This window comes from Hyposmocoma kahamanoa, unplaced genomic scaffold (genome assembly GCF_003589595.1).
Source record: "Hyposmocoma kahamanoa isolate Upper Pololo Valley unplaced genomic scaffold, ASM358959v1 92, whole genome shotgun sequence".
Classification (NCBI taxonomy): domain Eukaryota; kingdom Metazoa; phylum Arthropoda; class Insecta; order Lepidoptera; family Cosmopterigidae; genus Hyposmocoma; species Hyposmocoma kahamanoa.
In genome coordinates, this window is record NW_020654748.1 from 15,505,619 (window position 1) to 15,526,109 (window position 20,491).

The following is a 20,491-nucleotide window of genomic DNA, read 5'->3' on the forward strand; positions in this document are numbered from 1 at the left end:
GTGGAGCAGGTACATTATGCGGGGATGATAAAGATTTAATACTTCAGGGGAAAAAAGGGTGTAAAACCCAATTTTATTACAATAAGATAAAGTATTTTAGATTTTTATTGAATTGATATTCAATTATTTTTTGTGAAATTACTCCACTAGTTTCTTATAAATATTAATACAAGAATCGAACACTCAGAAAAAATTCCTTCGATCCGGCCGGATTCGATGATAACACTTTCATAGATGGCGCTACGACTAAAAAGTCGTTGAAAAACCAAATACAAAGACATGATAAGCACATAGAAAAAAATGTGAGGTCCGCTGGTTCGTGGCTTAGTTGGTATAGCGTCTGGCACGGTACGCTAGAAGACGTCGGTTCGAATCCGGCCGGATCGAAGGAATTTTTTCTGAGTATTCGATCTTTGTATTAATAATTATAAGTTAAAGTAGTTTGGTAAAATTTTGATGGTCTTTCGAACTGTCTACTCAATGTTTTGCTATTCGGTAAAATATGTCTTTTTACGTAAATGTAGAAAGATATTAAAAAACATATGAAATAATATATGAATATATGATATATAATTTTTTCAAACGTCTTGTAAACTTTATACTTTGGCTTTTACGCCCTTGCTTTCCTGAAGTATTGCTCTGTAACTTAAACACATATATTTCAGTTTTTTTTCTATAATATTCAATCAACAATGTTTTTATTGCCACTTTTATTTAGAATATATTTTGAAGGAAGTATAGGAGAATTCTTTTGATTATTTTTCTTTCGGCACATAAAGTTTAAGAAACTGCCATTAGTCCAGTACGAAAAAAGCGGCAATTTCACGGGTAAGATCTGTATAGATATTGATACTTAATAAAAACTAAAAAGGTCGGAAGATTACGAATAAAAATTAAAAAAGAAAGGTATTTAAGGAAAAGGGTTGGTATTTCATCTTCAAATGAATGTTCTATTTTGTCTATATCAAGTACCTATGATACAATGTTACTCAAAAGCGCGTCGTTGCTGATTTTATCTAGGAAAAGTTGACTGACAATAAGACTATTGCGTGTTTCACTGGTGTGTAGTAAATACACCAAAAAATCACTTTGACCTCTATCTAAATAAACATAGCTACTTGAGTAAGACCCCTTTTTTGTAAACTGCCGATAACACTATGAAACTCCTCTAAGGTATGGGATAGTTCTTTTCAGAAAAATAGGTTGTTTTTGAGCTTCACGGATAAAGAAGTCTTGCCAAATCGAGCATGAACTAGATATGAGTTTTTTATTTATGCGTTCTATATCATACGTCTGCTGTTGTCCGGCTCTAGGAATACGGACTAATATTATCATACAAGTAATGTAGGTCTGTTTTTATACATAAAATACATTTAAATAACGCACACGATAAAGGGTTTTCTATTAATTAAGTTACACGTTAAAAGGAAATCGTAAGTATAGGATCTAAGAATCATTGTGAAAATGGATATTGTCACGACGCATTGTCTTTCACACTGTAATTATGGTTCGTACTTAATCAGCATCTATTGAATAGATGATCTATGTAGTGCAACGGTCTGCACTGTTGATGAGAAAGTCCCGGGTACGATTCCCGGTAGAACCAATTTGTAAAATGAACTTTTCTAAATTGGTTCTGAACTTCGTGTTCTAAGTTGTGCACCGGAGTGAATTCCATTTGTCTGTTTCTCTGTCTGGTATGTGGCACATTATTATTTATTATTATTAACTCGTGTCTTTCAACCAGGGTTGTTGCTGATGCAGGTTTTTAAACACATCAGCGGATGCTGATTTTATGTATTTAAAAATAATGTACATGCTTACTGAATCTATTTACATGAAAAAAAAAAAAAACAATTATTTAACTGTCCAAAACATAATATTGTGATACATAGATAACCACACTAGACTAGGCCTGTGTCGTGGTTATCAGTAAAGAGGTTTTACATAAGAACTTATTTTAGTATATTATTAAATTAATAACAAAAGAAATATGATAAATTTAAATAATAGTAATAAGAAACATAAAAATGCTGCTTTGTTTTGGGATCGTAACTATAAATCCAGGTGTCGTTAGTATAGCAAACGATATCTACATTTTCTAAAACTAGTAGAGAGAGATTGTTTAGGTAGAGAAGAAATAGAGTGCCTGTAATTTCACCAGCACCCTCACCCTTCAAAACCGGAACACAGTAATGCTGACACTACTGCTTGGCGGCAAAAATAGGTAAGGTGGCAGTACTTCTCTGGACGAACTCTTTCACAAGGAGATCTACTACTACTAAAAAGTAGTAAGTTATTCCAGCGTGTCTTTTAGTTCATGTCACGACTCGAACATCCGCAATGGCTATCGTTGATTGCGGATGCTGATGCGGATGCGGATATTCGCAACAACCCTGCTTTCAACGACGTACGTAGTGCAAAGATTATGGAAAAAATACTAGAAGTTTCTGCGACGTAATTTATAGATGACCTCGTAAGAATAATAAATAGTAGCGAGCGTGGAACTAATCAAAGATCTAATTAAGTATCTTTAAGCTACTCCACTGTAACACTTGTCTTAGCGTACACCCCTTTTATGCAACTAAATTTATGTACCTACAGTCTACCCGCATAGTTCAATTATCTAGCGAAACTTACGCTTTGTCCTGTGAATGTATTGACTATGTCCGCTGTCGTAGATCTACTTTTGGTGAGGATAATGGATCGTACACGGGAATACACTTCGAATAAAATTGTCTAAAGTCACTCAAACGTAGTTGATAGCACAATTTGTGACTAAAGAGAATATACGACATTCTGACTATCAAATTTTTATTCAAAATGTTTATAGTTTTAGTGGTTGTAGTAAAATGTTTCGTCTTTCCGGAAGCTAAAGCGTCTAATTGGTCATATTGCCAGATTTTGGATTGTATTTTTGTTCAATAGTTTAATTTTTGACATTGTTAGCGAGAAATCGTTATATTTTTTCGGTGACCATTTTGAAATTCTTCCTTTCTGAGTTCTTACATGTCCACGTTATTATTGCCGGTAAACTGCAGAGAGTATGCAAGCAAGTGTTAACTTCGCCCAAAGCCTTTATACAAAGTTGATGAATTATTATTAGCAAATTTTGCCTAGTTAGTAATCAAAGTTTGGGTATGCGACGTCAAACTGTGTCACTTATTTGCGTAGTATGCCCAACTTAAATCAATTTTATGACGTTAATAATTAGAGTAGTACATTATATTTTAATTCTTTATTGAATTTGACAACGTAAAACAGTTACTCGAAAATACAAAACCTTTTCTAGAAAACGTACCTTATATATTTATTGAGATTTTTTATGAAATAACTCCATTAGTTTTGTTATGATTATGGATACAAAGATCAAACACACAGAAAAATATTCGTCGACTGGTGGAACTTGAACCCACGTCCAAGCTGCACCGTAGCATTGCTCTTACCAACTGAGCGACGGGTCCAATTAGCAAGTCTTGTAACGTACCTTATATTTTTTAAATTCGGGACTTAATGACGTATAAAACATATTTCAATTACCTCGACGTTTCGGACGTATTGCAACGTCCATGGTCTCGAAGGGACAAAGCCTCGAATTAAAAATCAAATAATGTGTGAAAATCGTGAAAGTTTAAATCAAAGTTTGCACCTATTTGTTTGGGCAGGCAAAGGTTCTATCGTACAACCCTTTCATAATACATATTAGTATCTTTTCCTTATTTTGATGGAAACAACAACAAACGCTTATTACAGAAAAAAATGTTTTACAAAACTGTCAAGACTGCGAAAGGGGCAAGCTCGATTCAATGCTCATCTCCATCGCATGCATACCAGACTCTCCAGCAAGTACCTATTGCAATAATGTCAATCAAACTCTGGACCATCCTTTCACTGTACATCGTTAAACTTACTACGCCTTAGCCGCACTGATCAACTGCTAGAAATATATACTACCATGCTTACGATAAGAACAGTATGTTTATAAGTATTTCAAACATAATTAGTTACTGGTAATATTGTAAGCACGGCAGTATAGAAAACCTGAAGATAAACTGCGCTTAACAGAAAACCTATAAAAAAACATGTGTACAAAATTGCAAATATTAAACTGACAGTTTCCATAGCTTGGTATATGGCTAGTGTGCACACAACAAGAACTTCATATTCAAGAATACTTTTAAATAACTGCGCTAAACTTTCTCGGCTGCCTCAAATCGCAGACGTGTCGAACTTTTGTTGACTTTTGTATTTTATCCCGAATTGGTATGTGGAACATGTGAAGGGAAAGCTAACTGCCGATCAACTCGTATCCGCCCAATGCAAAACACAAGTATCCTCTCGTTGTACCATTCTTTCCTGTCTTGTGCCAATCTCATTCAGTTGCTTCCCGTAATCTAATCTTAACTGTAGCTTCGACCCATATAGCTCCACAATGTGAATAGAAAGTAGTTTTGGCTCACAAATTCTTCCAACATACTAGCTTATGTAAATCTTCATAAATAAAAAAATACTTTTCTTTTGGGTTGTCTTCATTGAAGCTGTAATAAATGTAGTTAAAACTAGGATAACAAAGTGAGGTTAAGAAATTTTATGAAAATTATCTTTAACAGCATTTTAGTTTTTTTTTATATAACATCAAGTGATGGGACAAATAAGTCGTGCGCCTGATGGTAAGCTACACGCCTGTCTACAACATTTACAATGCCACTAAAAGCTTTAAATTGCAAAGATCTGAGGGGCATTACCACTGCGTCAGTCATCCTGAGACACAAGTTGACAAGTCCCATGTGCCTGTAATTTCACCAGCACTCTTACCCTTAAAAACCGGAATAGGGTAATGCTGACATTACTGCTTGGCGGCAGTAATAGGTAAGGTGGCAGTACTAGCCTGGACGAACTCTTGCACAAGGAACTCTACTGCTCTACTGCTAGCATTTTAGCTGATCTAACAAAATGTTTTCTCTTTTTCACTAATAAATTTAGTTATACAATTTAATTTTGAATAAATGAGTTTATCGTCTAAATAAAGTACATAAATTAGTACATATGTAAAAAATAGTAAATATAAATTAATCAGTCAGTCGTGACTATGGGACCTGTAAAGATCCCGGGACGTCAGTTCGTTTAAAGAACAAAATAAATAATACGCGATTTTAAAAATTGTTTCATTTCCGATATGAATTAATAAGTCTAAGAATAAATCTTCTTATAACAGATATGTCTGTTGTAGGACTTTTAGTTTTCAATAAAATAAAATACTTCTTATGTACTACTTAGCCTTGATTCCATAAAAAGGTATAAAAGTAGAGTTTTAGAAACTGCCCATGTCAACAGGTAAAATCATTTCGCATTAAAATGTTCATTCAGCATTCAGCCCGGGTTCATTTTTGGTAAACCGCAAATGCAATACTATATCCAACTAGCATAGTTATATATATAATGTAGTGCAGTTGGCACTCAATGGGTAACTAATTGACTAATATCGTGCAAATTTGTTTTCACCGGTTAATCACTATAGCTAATTATTCTGTAGAAACATTAAGGATCATTAATATTGAATAGTATGTTACATTATTACCAACTACATATGAAGATGATGTTATTAAATACAGGACAAAAATGTACCAGTTATGAAAAATAAACAAAAAAATAAAAAGGCTATTACGTAACAGATTTTAAAAAAGCACTGCCTGACGAACACGTCTCAACAATTTCAAATATTCATTATTTGAAAGCCCTGCCGTTTCATTGAGTAGAAAGATTCATTTTTTGAGCTTTGGTCGATGCGTACATATTTTACGATAACTTCCATGGATTATATTTCCTTCACTCACCAGTGCGGATTTATATGGGGTGAATGAATATCTTACAAATATAAAGTGAGAGTTATTTTGAGAGAAATTTGCTTTACATATCAAACAATTTTCCAGCTATAAGGCTACGAATCTTTAGCTTTAAATAATGACGAACCTATACATGACTAAGTTATACAATGAAATGATAAAATGACCCTCGGTCAGTCAAACAGCGCTCACTCCGTTAGAAGGAAACAAATCAACAGATAGTATAGTACAAGGTTCGATGCGCATATCCAATGATGAAAAGTCTCACCAACATGCCTCACCGAGGCGTGGGATACTACGAATAATACCTGTATGTGCGAACGACGTTTAATTAAAAAGAGGATTACATTAACGCCAGACTACAGCACACGAACGAGTGTAGGACATGACGGTGTGTCTGTGAGAGCCAGCTGGATGCGAACACCTAAATAAGTCTTGTTGATTGCTTTTGTCTGCATTCCATTAGTGAAACATAGCCGTGTATATGCATGTAGAAGAAACTGTAGCTTTATGTAGATCGGTGCGGAGAAATATTGTCAGCTCTGAAACGGGGACCGGGCGGCTCGGGCGCCTTCGGGAGTGGTCGGTCGGGCCTGCGCCGCTCGCCTCCGGCCCTGCGTCGCTGCGCATTGAGCTCCTCCAATCGTGTCCTGAACGTAGCTTAAAAAATATTGTTTTGAGGTTAACTTCTCTTGCTTTTCTACAAAAAATAATGAATCGAGGCCAGCCGTGGGTTTCGAATCTGTAGATACATCCCAAAATAGACGTGTCGAATGTCGCGAAAGAGAACTCTGAGTCGTAAATTGCGACGATTTGTTTGTGTAAATACAAAGCTTTTACTGTCGAGTGCACGGACAAAGAAGATTCGCATCGTCCTTGCTGCGTTTTCGTCGAATACTTAAATGTAACTTTCATGGTTGTTGACGCAGACCCTGCAGACTGTTCAAACTCTTGTGAAATTAGCTATTTTGTTAACATATCTCTAGTGGCAAGTGAAGTCAATTCTCAGGCCTATGTACAAGTGAATTGTTGACAGATTTATGTTTTTGTTTAAATAATAGAAATTGTCGCTTTACTCTGGTACAAATGTTATCTATTGACGTAGAGTTCCTGCTTGTAAATAACTATTTCTACCTGTGATATTCGTGTTTGTTGACTCACACTGTTTTCTTCGTGCACCAAATTTTCAGAGGCTGCCAATGTTTATAATGCAATTAGATATCGTGACTCCTAGAGTGTTCAAAGTTACAATATGCTAGTAAAGTTTACATAAAATGTTAGAATAATTGTTATTATTGTATAACCTGTAGAGAAGTTACGGTTGCAGAGAATAGTGTACTTACATATATAGGTAACCAAATATTATTGTTAGAAATAATATAAGTACATAGTTAAATAATTAAGATAATAAGGGAAGACGTCATAACGTTCGTGAGGCACTGCAGCACAATGTTTGGTCGGTAACTGCATGGGGGCCATCAAATCAAAACATGCAGTGTTTTTGAAGGTACTTTTCTATTCTAGCTGGCTTTCTTGATCCTTCAGCTTGCCGCATTATGTAGATTACTTAATCAATGAAATCGAACATAAATATATAAGAAATGTTAATATACAAATAAAGTTATTCTGCTTATGCATCTCATTTAGAAACCTTTTCAATCATCCAATAACATGATCATTAAGCTCACCTTTCCTTTAAGTCCTTCTATATCATTTAGACACCTTAGCAAGCTCTTATTAAATGCTTTTAATATCCTGATGTGCGTTATCGGTGACTTGCAAATAATTGAGAACTTGGTAAACATTGCGTTATTACAGCAATAAACTTATACTTACATTTTGTTATCGATAACCAGATAAAGAGTAACAGTATTTTTTTGTGAATGGCATGAATTCTCATTACGGTGCGATATTTTCCCTCCAGTCTCTGTACCAATTAATCAGAGTACTTCCATTCGAATCATTAATCATGCTGCTCGCATGCCTTAGTATTTTCGTACTGAACATTAACCCATATAAGGTACCTTTTTATTAATATTCCTGAGTAACAGAATCGGTTAAGCTGCAAAAAATATGGAGCAATACAATATAGAGAACAGAGAGATATCGTCTTGGAAGTAATTAAGAATCAATTAATAATTGGGCCTTTTTTACAGTATAAAAGTAAAATTTTTGGAGCATTAATAAATTCTTTACAACATTTATTAATTCCAGGAACTAAACTTCCATTTTAACTCGAGTTTTTAATAAAAATTGTAATAAGTATTTCTAAATAGAGGAGATATATATTCCTATTTCCAATTGTTGTGGAAGACTTACATTAATTTTAAAACATCTCTGTTATTAATCGAAATTTTCCAACTTATGCTCGTCTTTCTGTTTTGTGTTGTAGGATATACAGTCTAAGAAAATTACCTTTTTATTTTGTCAAAGGACAGGAAAGGCATCATTTATTACCGCTGTTCGTTTTTAATAATTACATTTTGTATTAACGTACTACTACATAATACAATGGAATACCTATTTATTTTTGAAATACTTTCTTTTTGCTGTCTCAAATTAAAAGCATTCAAACTTAGTAAACATCAGTAAATATATACGGTATACCGATGTTTCTTTACAATTTGTGGCATGCAAATGAATGATAATGTTTCGCCCCTGTAGGTACTATTTCTAAGTTCAAGGTTCGGAGTTACTCTAGTTTTACGTCATTGTTATTATTTCCTGAATGGCGAACACGGCGTAATTGTCATTAAAAACTTTTTAATGCGGTAAAATGTCATTTAAATTTTTGTCTTATATCTGATATGTTAAGGTAAACTTTTTGTTCGGATGCCAACATTTCAAATATATAAACCGCTGTAACTTAACATAATAATAATCTTGTATCAAAATAGATATGGTATTTTTTTTTGTATTCAAAAGATGAACGAAGAATTTTATTGATAAATATTACTTTTAAATGAAAATAGATTAGCAAAGAAAATCGTCAACTTCCATGCAACGCGAAAACCTCTAGAGCGTGACCCTTAGAAAGTAGAACCAACAGAGCATCGGTAGATTTAATAAAAGGTAACAACCTCGTTACCGAAGTGGTTACTTGTGACTTTATTTCATTCACGGATCTCTATAACTCTATCTCGATAACGATACTCGACATCATTCCAGAGCCGTTCATTGTCATTTTATCATGTAGGGATCGTTACAATGACACTTCATTTGTAGTTGAGAGCATGCATTAGACCCGGTATGATTCCATTACTTCGGTTTCCACTGAACCTTTGTTCATTTGTGTTTTTTTATAATCAATGCTATTCCTGAAATTGTGCAAAATTGCAGAATAAATATTCCCGATATAGCGAAACGATACTTATAGCGTCTATAGCAATATTAATCCCACGGATTATCCGAATACTAGTACTAAACACTTACAAAATCAATAAAATGGCTGACACTTATTTATTTCTCTTACTCTAAAGCTTCACAGTTCTTCAGACTTTGGTCGTGTTCTCTTTCTAGCTCGGAGTCGTTGTTTTCACGTGAAAGTAACGTATCTAAACAAGTTTTCTTACTATTTTTTGAAGTCATTCGCAAAATGCTAACGTGAGGTCTTGCTCCTTTAACGCTACTCTTGTTCGTTTGACGTAACTCTCTTTCTGTGTAATAGGATCCAAAGGCCTAATGTTTATTCTTGCGCCAAGGCAAACCGACTCTGAAGGCACGGCCACTGTAAATTGTGTCAGGGTCGACTTCCTATTGATCCCGCTTCTTTCACTCTGCGAGCCAACCCATCCCATGTGTTTTTCGCTCTATCCACATTTAATGTGTGCAATTATTTAACCCACCCTAACAAACCAAAACCTCAAAGGAATTTAATATTGAATTCAATGAGTTACGTTTCAAATTATGTATTATCAGGCCTTTACTTTGTTTTGTACTCATAATGCCCGTAACAAAACCTTGTGCGCTTCCCGAATAAAGTACTTGAATAAAAAAGGCGCGTCCTCAAAAAAAAAAAAACTTTTGCATAATTCATTCCGTGATTGGAGGGCTTTCAACTTTCTTACCCATCTGTCTACCCTCGGACTATGTATTTTTAAAAATTGTTTGGTTTTCCTTAATCCGAACCAAAAATTGCATGTTAGACAATAGCTTTAGTATGCATAATAATATTTTAAAAACATAGTGGCTAAGTAGCAATTTAAATACAAAAAGGTCGCCTCTACATGTCAATGTCAAAGTCCAGATTTAGGGACACGTAAAACACATTCACGTCATTTAGGGTTGACTGCAGTGGAATAAAAAGAGTTTTTCAAGATAAATATGGCACATTTTTCACCGGCAGCCGAGCAAATGGTTAGGAAAACGGCCCAGCATGATGAATTTCCGCAGGAAATGTGTAATACGGCGAAGACAGGTTGTATATTGTATCTAATGTACACGCTATTTGCTAGTTTGCTATAAAAGCGCGAGAGAGGGTGTCTATTTCTTTTTCTAACAGTGTACTTAATGGCTGCAATTAACCCTTGTAACTGCGGCCGCGGATATTAGGGAAACAGTATACGCGTTTACACCACGGCTGACGATATTATTATGGTGACAGATATAGTGTTGTAAACAATTTCATAAATTACAATATTTCCGGTCATTTTCTCATTGAATCTATTAAAACCGAACCACCAGCCATAAATACAGTTGAAATGACTGAAATAGTGGAACAAAAGGGTTTATTCGGGCAGTTTGTCCTAATATTACCTTTCATAGACTCCTAACGTCCGCGACCCTACTATTTAAATCATCTTCTTGCTATTGTCACTTTTTGGAATCGTCGATGTAACTCTGAATAGAATACACAGCACAAAATTATATAAAATAAATGTACGTACTCTATGCTAAATATACATCGTACCCATTGACCTTATCCCTATAAAACCGAAATATTTTACGTTGGCGGTACTAAATTAGACATTTATGGAACTCATTGCAGTTTGCGGCGGATTTGACAGCAATTTCGTTAGTAAATTGGAGGAAACTACATCCACTTACAATAATAACGAAATCTATTTCATTTAGCAAACTATCCCTCACTTTGCTGGAATTTTTTTACTTTACGCCCTGATGTGCGTAAATGTGCAAACTCTGTGGCCCAGCGTTTGCGCTATGGACGCTGGACGAGGAGGTTCCGGGTTTGATTCCTGGCACGACCAACTTATGAAATGAACATTTGTACGGTTTTATTTAACGGACCTTTTATTTGTTACAGGTGAGTAATATTTTTTGGTGCAAATGTCACCATTGTAACCGAGGTAAGTACATCTGCATTACAGGTATGTACTCGTTTGTATTGTTGCCTTTATACGATTACACATTCTATACCTTTCTGAAATAGGAAAAGTTTTCTATAGAGTAGAATTAAAAGATCATGCTCTTTTAATGGCAAGTGTCAGGTACATAATGCAAGTAGATATATATCCATATTCTTATCATGTCTGTATATACGTATGTATCGTATCTATGTCCGTTCGTCTTCACATGAAACGTGTCTTTTATACCTCTGGGGCAAAGTAATATAAATGCATCACGAATGAAAGTTTCATTTCATTCCCTCCTACTTTCTCGTTGTGAAAAATAACGTCTCACTTTAAGAATAATCATTAAGTACCACAGCAGCAAATGCGCAAAGTTTTATTCTAAAAAACATGGTGCATTATTCTTCTTAGTGCATCAATACTTTCATTAGGCATATCTGCAATTTTATAAAATTACTGTATATTGGTCTGATGTCATCCTTCAGACGAAAACAACATAATAACTGAGAAAAGTTTTAAACGAATTTTTTTGTATTTTGTTTTCATCGTTTGCAGAAAACGGATGTAAAAGTTTTCAGAGCCTCGGCCTACTCAACTTAATAAAAACCACGATACAAAATTACTGTAGGGAACGAGTTCCTCACTGCAAAAGTAATGAATGAACTTTAATAAAAAACAAGTCTAATTCCCAACAGAGGAAGAAACAATATTTCCGGTTTCATTAGCGCGAACTGCACCGTGTTTGATTTGATTGTGTGTAAGATTTTAAATTGAGGTTGGTCGGATGGCGATGTGACGTTTGTGGCAGGCATTACATCCCCTTACTAGCGCTACGTTAATGTCAACGTGTTGTCGTCACTCACAGTGTCCTGTACAGTTACACACCTTGATCGTTGCGATGGTGAGGTGGGCGCGGGGCCAGCCTGCCTGCCTGCCTGCCTCCGCGCCATCTCACCCTGGCGCCTGCGCCCCGAACACAACGCCATGTTATTCCTCCTGTACGCGTACTCAGACTCGGCACGCTCAATTATCTTTTAAGTATTTGAACCGAGATGTAATATGACGAAATTCAATGTCGCAACTATAAACCGGATAATGTTTTTGTTTGTAATTATTAGTGTGAAATCGCTTTGTTTCAATCTGTAATAATGCAGTCATAGTACAAATAAATATATAGGATTGAATAATTGATTAACAGGGTGATTGACAAGAATTGCAGATACTCGTGTTTGAATATTTATTATACATGTAAGCAAAATGTAATTATGCTCATGTAGTACAGCCACACCTTTGATCTGAATCCTGTTCATGGAAATTGAGAACGGCAGGCAAGTGTAATTAAATTAATCACGGTGCTCAGCCAGAGCTGAGTTAATTGTTATAATAAAATTAACTTCGACTTTCTCGTGACATTGGAAATATTTAACAATGCATCTATTAGGATAACGTATTTTAATACTAATGCAATGGTTCATTAATTAATTCGAAAGTGGTTTACAGATGTAGTGTAGTGTAGTAACAGTGTAGCGGCGTAGCACTTTAGTGCCTCTACACTATTATGCTACAGGATTATCGTCTACTTAGAAATATTCGGCATTTCACCAAACTAACTAAAGCAGACATAATAATATTCTGAAATTATATATTCAGGGAAATGAAGTACTAAAATAGTTACGTAAATTGCGGTGCGTCAGCGCTCGGTTAGTTATAATGAATTTGGGCACACAAATCCCACGGATGTGTCTATAATAACGAGAATTAATTCCATGCGGGGTGAAGTTGACACATTTGCTATAGCAGCATAACCGGCGGGGAAAGGGAGTATCTGACCGTAGATAGGAACGCTAATGACATTTTGTTTGCTACTCTGAAAGTAATCACGGCGCTAAATCACTGATTTTGCAGAACTGATAAATTCAATTGTGTTTCCTACTAATGATCGAAATAGTAGCCTTATTTGTTTCAGTAGGGTTATGGTTCTAAAAACAAAGTTCTCTTTTTTACAAGAAAATAGAACTCCTTCCGCTACAATCATCTGTGCATGCTGTAACGAACCTTTTAATTACTCTTACGATTGCAGTGTGCGATGTATTTACATTTGACTAATTACACTAATTAACGATACACTGAATCGGGACATTTGTTCATAAGAGACAATACAAATAAAAACACAATACATTTGCACGGGTCAATTTCACAATAGACTCGTTGGAATATAGATTGGTCGGCCATTACAGGAGAGGAGATGAGCTCAGGTGTGTTTCGAATAAAGTGCTACAATCGTTACTCTGCTCCGGCCAATCTGACGCTAATGAAAATAAGTTACAGCATTCGAAGTGAATGAAAGCCTCATCATAACCTTATCGGCTCTTTGGCTATTATTATCTCATAAAAAATTAGAGACTTGTCTACTTATGTGCTGTAATATTAATGTTTACCATAGCCCGTTTTAATTCAAGCTTAATATTTTATCGTAAAATGTATGCTATGGCCGCTTGTAGTATCTCGCCTTTTGTCTTTTATTTGGCTGTGTTAAATTCTTATGTCCAATATAAATACAAATACATCGGTAAAATTTGAATAAGTATTACTATATTAATAATATTGTATTGGCTAGACGTAACCATGATTAGGCATATTAATTCCGGATTTAAAAAAATCAAGTATACAATATTGTTAAGTGTACGGAGATAAGTCATATTTTCAAGAAGAAAGTCACCTAGTGCGTTAAGAATGTTTTATATATAAACTTGCTGATTACGAGAACGATATGCGATGTCTACGGCATCATTAAACGATAAAGAATAAATAAAATCTTAATTTTTGTTTGTAAGTCCTTCAGGCGTGCAAAAAATATGTCTTGACAGGCAAATACGTGCGTAAAAATATTTGTTAAATTGTGTAAAAAAAACACGTCAAATATTATCAGGAGCTCCCGCGTCGCTCTAACTCTTTCCCCAGACGCATTATCATCTGCTTCACTACACCCTGTTACTCGCTGCCAAAACATAAATTTGTATTCACCTAGCTTTCGGGTAATCTATTTTCATATATCTTCTATAAGAATGATTAAAAATGATTGATGACTATCACTACCGGTCGTGAAATATTATCAAAATAAGCGGATGGCAAGTAAAGCGGAAAAATTGGCATCAATCAATAACATCCGATGGCGTGCCCTAGTAATCTGGTAGAAAGTAAATAGCCGGGGGCGGTGCATTCACCCTGGCTGTGTCGCGTTTACATCGAGCATTTTATGACATTTTTCCTTCTTGCTGTACACACAGACGGTAGAAATATTTTCAGTACGGAAAAGCAGCGGTCGCAGCGACGGCGACGGCGGCAGCGAGGCGTGACACTCGCGCGATAACGTTCTGCTATGTTATGCTCTAATTAGAATAAGCCGGCAGTCAGTTAACTCCCCGCGTAATACACTTGTTATAGTTTCTCGTCTTGGAAATAATTTTTGCCCGCATTTACAAACTTGTTATCTAGTTTGTACGATGATGGATGGAAGCCAGCAACTTACAAGTTTGCGAAACCGATCAATTTTGATTTAAAAAGGTATAACAGCAGTTTACCTTCTTCTACAGAGTACAAAACAAACAAGATTTTGAGAAATCTTGTTTAAAAAATTCCTAGTATAAATTGACTAGACCATTGGAAATCTTAATATCATATCAATAAAATCCTCGAATGTTGTCTACTTATAAAAAAATATGTTTAAACGTAAATCTTTAGTGCGCCCTTCAATATAATTATCTTTATATATTTCAAATCCAACGAACCAAAAAGCGCAAATTAAATGGACAAATTTCCGGATGCTCATCATGAAAGCGGAGAGGTACCTCTAGAATTACGTTATTTCCAGGGTATTTGCAAAGTCAGCCACTCCTGAAACAATGATTTCTGAAATTTCATCTGTGCATTCTTTTTTTAATTTAGTTGCGTAGGCGTTTATTTTCATGTAAACGATTTATAAATAAATCTGGAGTTCATTTTATTTCAATGGAAATAAAATTAAGGCTGCGATGGTGTAGTGCGAGGCAGGCAGAGCGGGGCAAGCGGGCGCCGCCCGCCCGCAGGCGCGCGTGCTCCGAAAACGCCCGAGGAGTTACGATCGTTTCACTCCGAATCGTAACGAAGTTTGACGATCGCAACCACCCTCCGACGACGCGTGCTGGATCCAGTCGTAGCGACAGCCGCCAGGGCGTTGGAGCAGTTCAGTGTGTGCCTAGTGCTCGGTTATGTAACTCAAAAACTTATTTATGTATAAACTTAAAAATAGCCTCGATTGTATCCGTGTCGATGACCAGTTAAATCGGTGACATAATGATTTTACGCGTTGAGATCTGGCTGTTATGATGCATGTACAGTAGTGATGTGTACGCCTATTCTTGTGGCAAACGACGACGTCAGAACAGGTTTATCGTTTAGTTAAAAAATTAATTCTATTGCTTTCGTAATCCAATTGCCGGCGGCAAGTCGCTATATTATTCCTTTTGCTTTCAGAATATTTGAGATATATGACAAAATAATGTTATTATGACAATTCCAGTATGTTTTTCGATATAAATTCAACATATCTGTGGTGTGGTCTTGTTTTTCAGATTTGTAACGCCAATAGGGTTAATTAAAGGACATTTTAGAAATAAAAATGAAGAGCGTCGGTGAGAGTTTACATTTTGTTATGTTCTCAATCAGCAACAGAAAATAGTAGAACAAAACTGACAGAAATTTTGCGCAATGCAGGACGCTGAATAGAATCGCTCTGTCAGTTGCGGTGACTCATTCCAAATCCATAATTGCTTAGTGAATTCGATGTTAGATGCAATTCCGAATAGCAAAACGAGGCGATGTTACACAATGCCTAACGTCATTGCTGTCCTACGTCATTGTAATCTATCTATTTCGCTATTGGTCATATTTACTTTGGAATGTAATGGTGATAACGATATAATGAAATATTTCACTTCCTTTTATTAAGTGAATTCACAAATTAATGAAATATTTCACTTCCTTTTATTAAGTGAATTCACAGTAGTACTCTGTAATACAGGAAATATAAATGTTCTTTGTTCTGAGTTTTTACCGGAGATAAAATTAAGCTTTTCATAAGCAAAGTTAACCTCTAATAAATTTTTCTATAAATTATGGACACTGCGGTACAAGATTACTGAATTTTTTATGTTCATTGCAGTAACTGAGCACGTTCCTTATTAATATTACGTATGTGTTGGCGTACAAATTAGGCGTTTATAATAGAAGCAGTTGTAAGAACAATGGACCCAAATCGAAGAAGTCAAAAGTTCGTTAAAAAATAGGCATTAAAGTTGCAAAGGTTTAATTTGAAAAAATTTGTCAAATGCCGGTAGAAATTATCATTCATTAACTGTGAAAGCCTAGCTATTTGCAACTGTTTTCATCGGGATCTGCTTCTAAGATGTTATCAAAGCCTTGAATTTTACGATAGCGTTGGTACTTAATAGTCGTAATTAAGCTTGTAATTGAGTTCATCCTGCAGAATAATAAGCTTTAAAATTGAACTTTTCGTTAAAATCTCATTACTGTTTATTAATTGTGAATAAATTATAAATCAATAAGAATTGAAATTTCTTAGACTAAATTGTGTAACCAGTAGTTATTGTAACGTACGGCGACAAGTACATTTTTTTACAAAGGTTGAAATTCTGCATTGAACTTCTAACGTACTCATGCTAAAATTATCAGAATGTCTTCTACAACTTTGTTCAAACCTTTTCAAGTGTTATGGTTTTTCCAAGACGTTGGGTCTTTTAAATAGTTTTGATCGCAATTGAGCTACGTACCTTAAGCTTCATGCCTCTAGTACGTCTATAAACCAATTTCGAGAAAACCTCCCTGAATCGCAGCTAACATGCGAAGCATGAGCGCTGATCGAATAAATTCGTAATAGCCCTTTTCCGAAACCCCTTCGCTTACGTCAGAAAATTGAACTTACATTTTCTGAAATATTTGAGCCATTTGATATAAGACTGGTCGACTCCCATAGGTCTCGTTTGTATATACGAATTCATGTTATGATTTAAAGTTACATCCGAAAGGCGAAATGCGATATTAATTAGGGATTGACGAGGAAGTTATTAATAAATCAGTACCAATGAAAGCGCATATTATTAATAAGTTAGGGAAGTAAGCGATGACAACATGTGGGTCGAAACGTGATGCTTTGCTGCGGTGTGTCACGCCCTACTTCCCTTGAGAACTCCACGGCTATTAGCGTAATTAAAACACGACGAAACTACTGAAATATACATCATTCTCGCGCCATGTATCCACCGTGTAGATTACTACTATCTCTTGCAACGCGACATTCTAACTTACGTTATTAATTGTTTAAAAGAAATAAATCGGTGGCATGACACAAGTGTACATATTTTTATTGACTAAAATAATAGAAGTTTAGAGCACCAGATCTGAAAGAATATTATTGTTCTTGGCAAAATTCTGTGGATTTTGTATCGAAAAGACAGCAGCATAAATAATGTAGGCTCGTGAAAATTCGAAACCGGATTACAGTGCTACACCATCGTAGCACATTCACTCAAAGCATTTCTCTACTACGGAGAACAAGCTTTAAGTGTACTTGAGATCTGTGTTCAAGAAATAAATAGACGACAATCTAATTATTCTTGATAATGGATCTAATGTTTCTCACATTTAAAATATTGTGTTGTGTCAATAATTTGATTTTATCTCGTGATCCCGGCATGGGCACGGCCGAACCCAAAACCTTCGATTGACAATTATTTTTGCCAAGTTTGCTCGTTGACAGCTTGTTAACGTCCATTGCACGGAACAAGCCACTTCAAACGCAGACCGTTTATATCGACCTCCCTTTCTAGGTAGCAATTTACGTTCTATAACGTTTACATAATTTTATTGTAAGCTTTGTATAGGTTTACGTTCTTATATTGAAATTAATTTTGACTTCCTTTTGTTCAAGAAACGACCCTGTAAACTTGTTGTACTATCAATGTAGAGTTCATTTTGTGATTTGATTGGGCGTAGAGGTGATTTTGTTTTTTGTTCCAAACAGATTAAAATTAAATTCAAAGAGAACTTAAATTAATTCAATGTAATACTTGTTTTCTCAACATAATATTTGGAATTGTCATATATAACAATACACTGCAGAAACTAGAGAGGAGTTTACGACTGTGTCATCACGTAGATACAATGCAGAGGTTTTAAATGGCATATATAGTTAAATATAATAACTCTTTACCAACGTTCAGGATCAAGTGATACTTTCAAACAATGCGAGTTGCGACTGTTTGAATAAATTCCAAAAGTGTTCAAATCAATATATTTAGCGTTGTGAATAATTTACTAAAATGAACTCGTTTTCATTCAACATGACTTAAAAAGGCAAGAGAAAGATGTGCCATGTGATACGATAGCGATAACGAAGGGAGTGCCGAAGAGGAAGAGAAGGTCAGCGGCGTACGGCACGCGCGTGATGAGGTGACGGTCGCGCGCGCGCGCCGGCCGCTGACGCCGACACTCGCCAATGATGGTGGAGACGCACCGCGCGCCGCCGCCCCGATGCGCGCGCGCGCTCGACTCTCGCGTCAAGCCCGTCTCCGCGTCCGCGCCGCCGTCCCTCGCGGGCAGCGGCACCGTCATGCACCTGCGCCGCCGCCGCCACAAGACTGTGCACTTCGGCGAAAATCTGCTCATGCAAGTTTGCGCGGACCGTGCGCACCTTGCCGCGCTTGGAGCAAGAGTACCTGATATTTCTTTTTGCCATAAAGCGCACACGGGTGTAAATAAAGGAGATGCTCGCTTTTGCTGTGTAGCGCATCATTGTTGCTTGGCTGCTGGAGCCCTGGTTGCATTGAAATCAAACGGAAGAGCTAAGCCGCACAGGGAACGAAGCGGCGATTCGCATTCGAGCGGCGGGGAGACAGGAGACAAAGGTGAAGGCAGCGGCGGTGCCGAAATCATAGATCACAAACCTAAACGTAAAATCAAGCACCACCATCACCATCATCACCACCACCACAAAGTGCATACTTGTCCTTACCATGATGTAGCTCCACCGCCTCAAGACGAGCCCGAAGAGAAGGCGTTAGTCCCGAAAAAAACCGTATCGCCTTATTTGTATATACCTAGCAAACTAGAGCCCAACGTTCAACAGTTGTTCAGCTTTATAGAGAGTGTATTGAGTGCGTGGGCGGCCGAGGAGGGGCTCACCAGCACGGGCGAATACTCCGAACCTGACGAGCGGATCGTTCGACGACGGAAACTCAACAAGTATAAAAAACGCACCGACATTCTCAACATACGACGTATAGTGTACGATGTGTCTATATTACGTGGCACCAAACTCCTAGGCAACGTCAGATTTCGACATTATCACTGGAAAGGCACAGCACAAACTTGCAATGAAGCATTTCTAAGAAAGGTGAGTTTTCACAATTCCCTAGGGATAATATCCGCGGAAGTATAACCTCTGTTCTTTATACGCGCGTCTATGGCTATATCAACTCTCGCTATCAACAATAATACTTACAATAGGTTATCCTAGAGATAAAAAGCCAGTAGAAAGAAGATAGTTAACATTTTGACCTTATTTTAGTTTCCTCCTCGGGAAACTGCAATTTCCTTTTCTGTTAATGAGGCCTTTTATTTTCCTTGCTCTACTTATGTAGGCAAAGTATACATAGGCATTTGGCTTTTATTTTTCATTTATTCTTTAGGTTAATGAATACTCTGATTGATGACTTATGGAAATTACATTTTTCTCAATACCCGCTATATTTTTATGGAGTTTAACAATTCACTACCATAACCTGTACAAATAATAATAAATGTATTTAAAGTACGGACTTGTACAAAAATAGCAGTTATCTGTTGCAAATTTTTCAGTCCCAAAATTACTACAGGTAAGTGTGCATTAAATCTTTGCGGATCAAGCACGTACTCTCGCATTGTCGTCAACAATGAATATTAATAGAGCCTGTTATATAAATAGGAAACTCGCTGCGTCAAGAACTTTCTCGAACCCGGCTGAGGCTTACGGTGATTTGCAAAACAAAATGTTTAATGGCGAGCTGTCTCCGTTACAGGCGTCTATGTAGACAGGTATAATGTAGCCTAAACAGTCCTCTGAAGTAAAAGTTTGTTGCCGAACTACAACTTTCATGCTCACTAAGCGAGGCAGAACTATTTATTATACCGTAGGCAACAGAACTTCTGGCAAACTCTAAGGTGCTAAAAGCGCACAAATATCAAATGCAACTGAAAATTTTGCTCAAACATCTTACTACTTCTAACTTAAATAATTACTCGATA

At 36.2% G+C, this 20,491-nt stretch overlaps 1 protein-coding gene across 7 annotated transcripts in view; it reads left to right on the forward strand.

Moving 5' to 3' along the window:
- Positions 1-20,491, forward strand: part of LOC113236782 — a 116,297-nt gene that overhangs the window by 44,703 nt on the left and 51,103 nt on the right. The window contains exon 1 of one of the 7 annotated variants that reach the window (XM_026472957.1): positions 18,700-19,601. The exons of the other annotated variants lie outside the window; for them this stretch is intronic. Coding sequence (XP_026328742.1) covers positions 18,705-19,601 — 897 coding nt within the window. The 5' untranslated portion in view covers positions 18,700-18,704. Of the gene's footprint in view, positions 1-18,699; positions 19,602-20,491 lie in introns of those variants that run through there. 7 annotated transcript variants of the gene reach the window in all.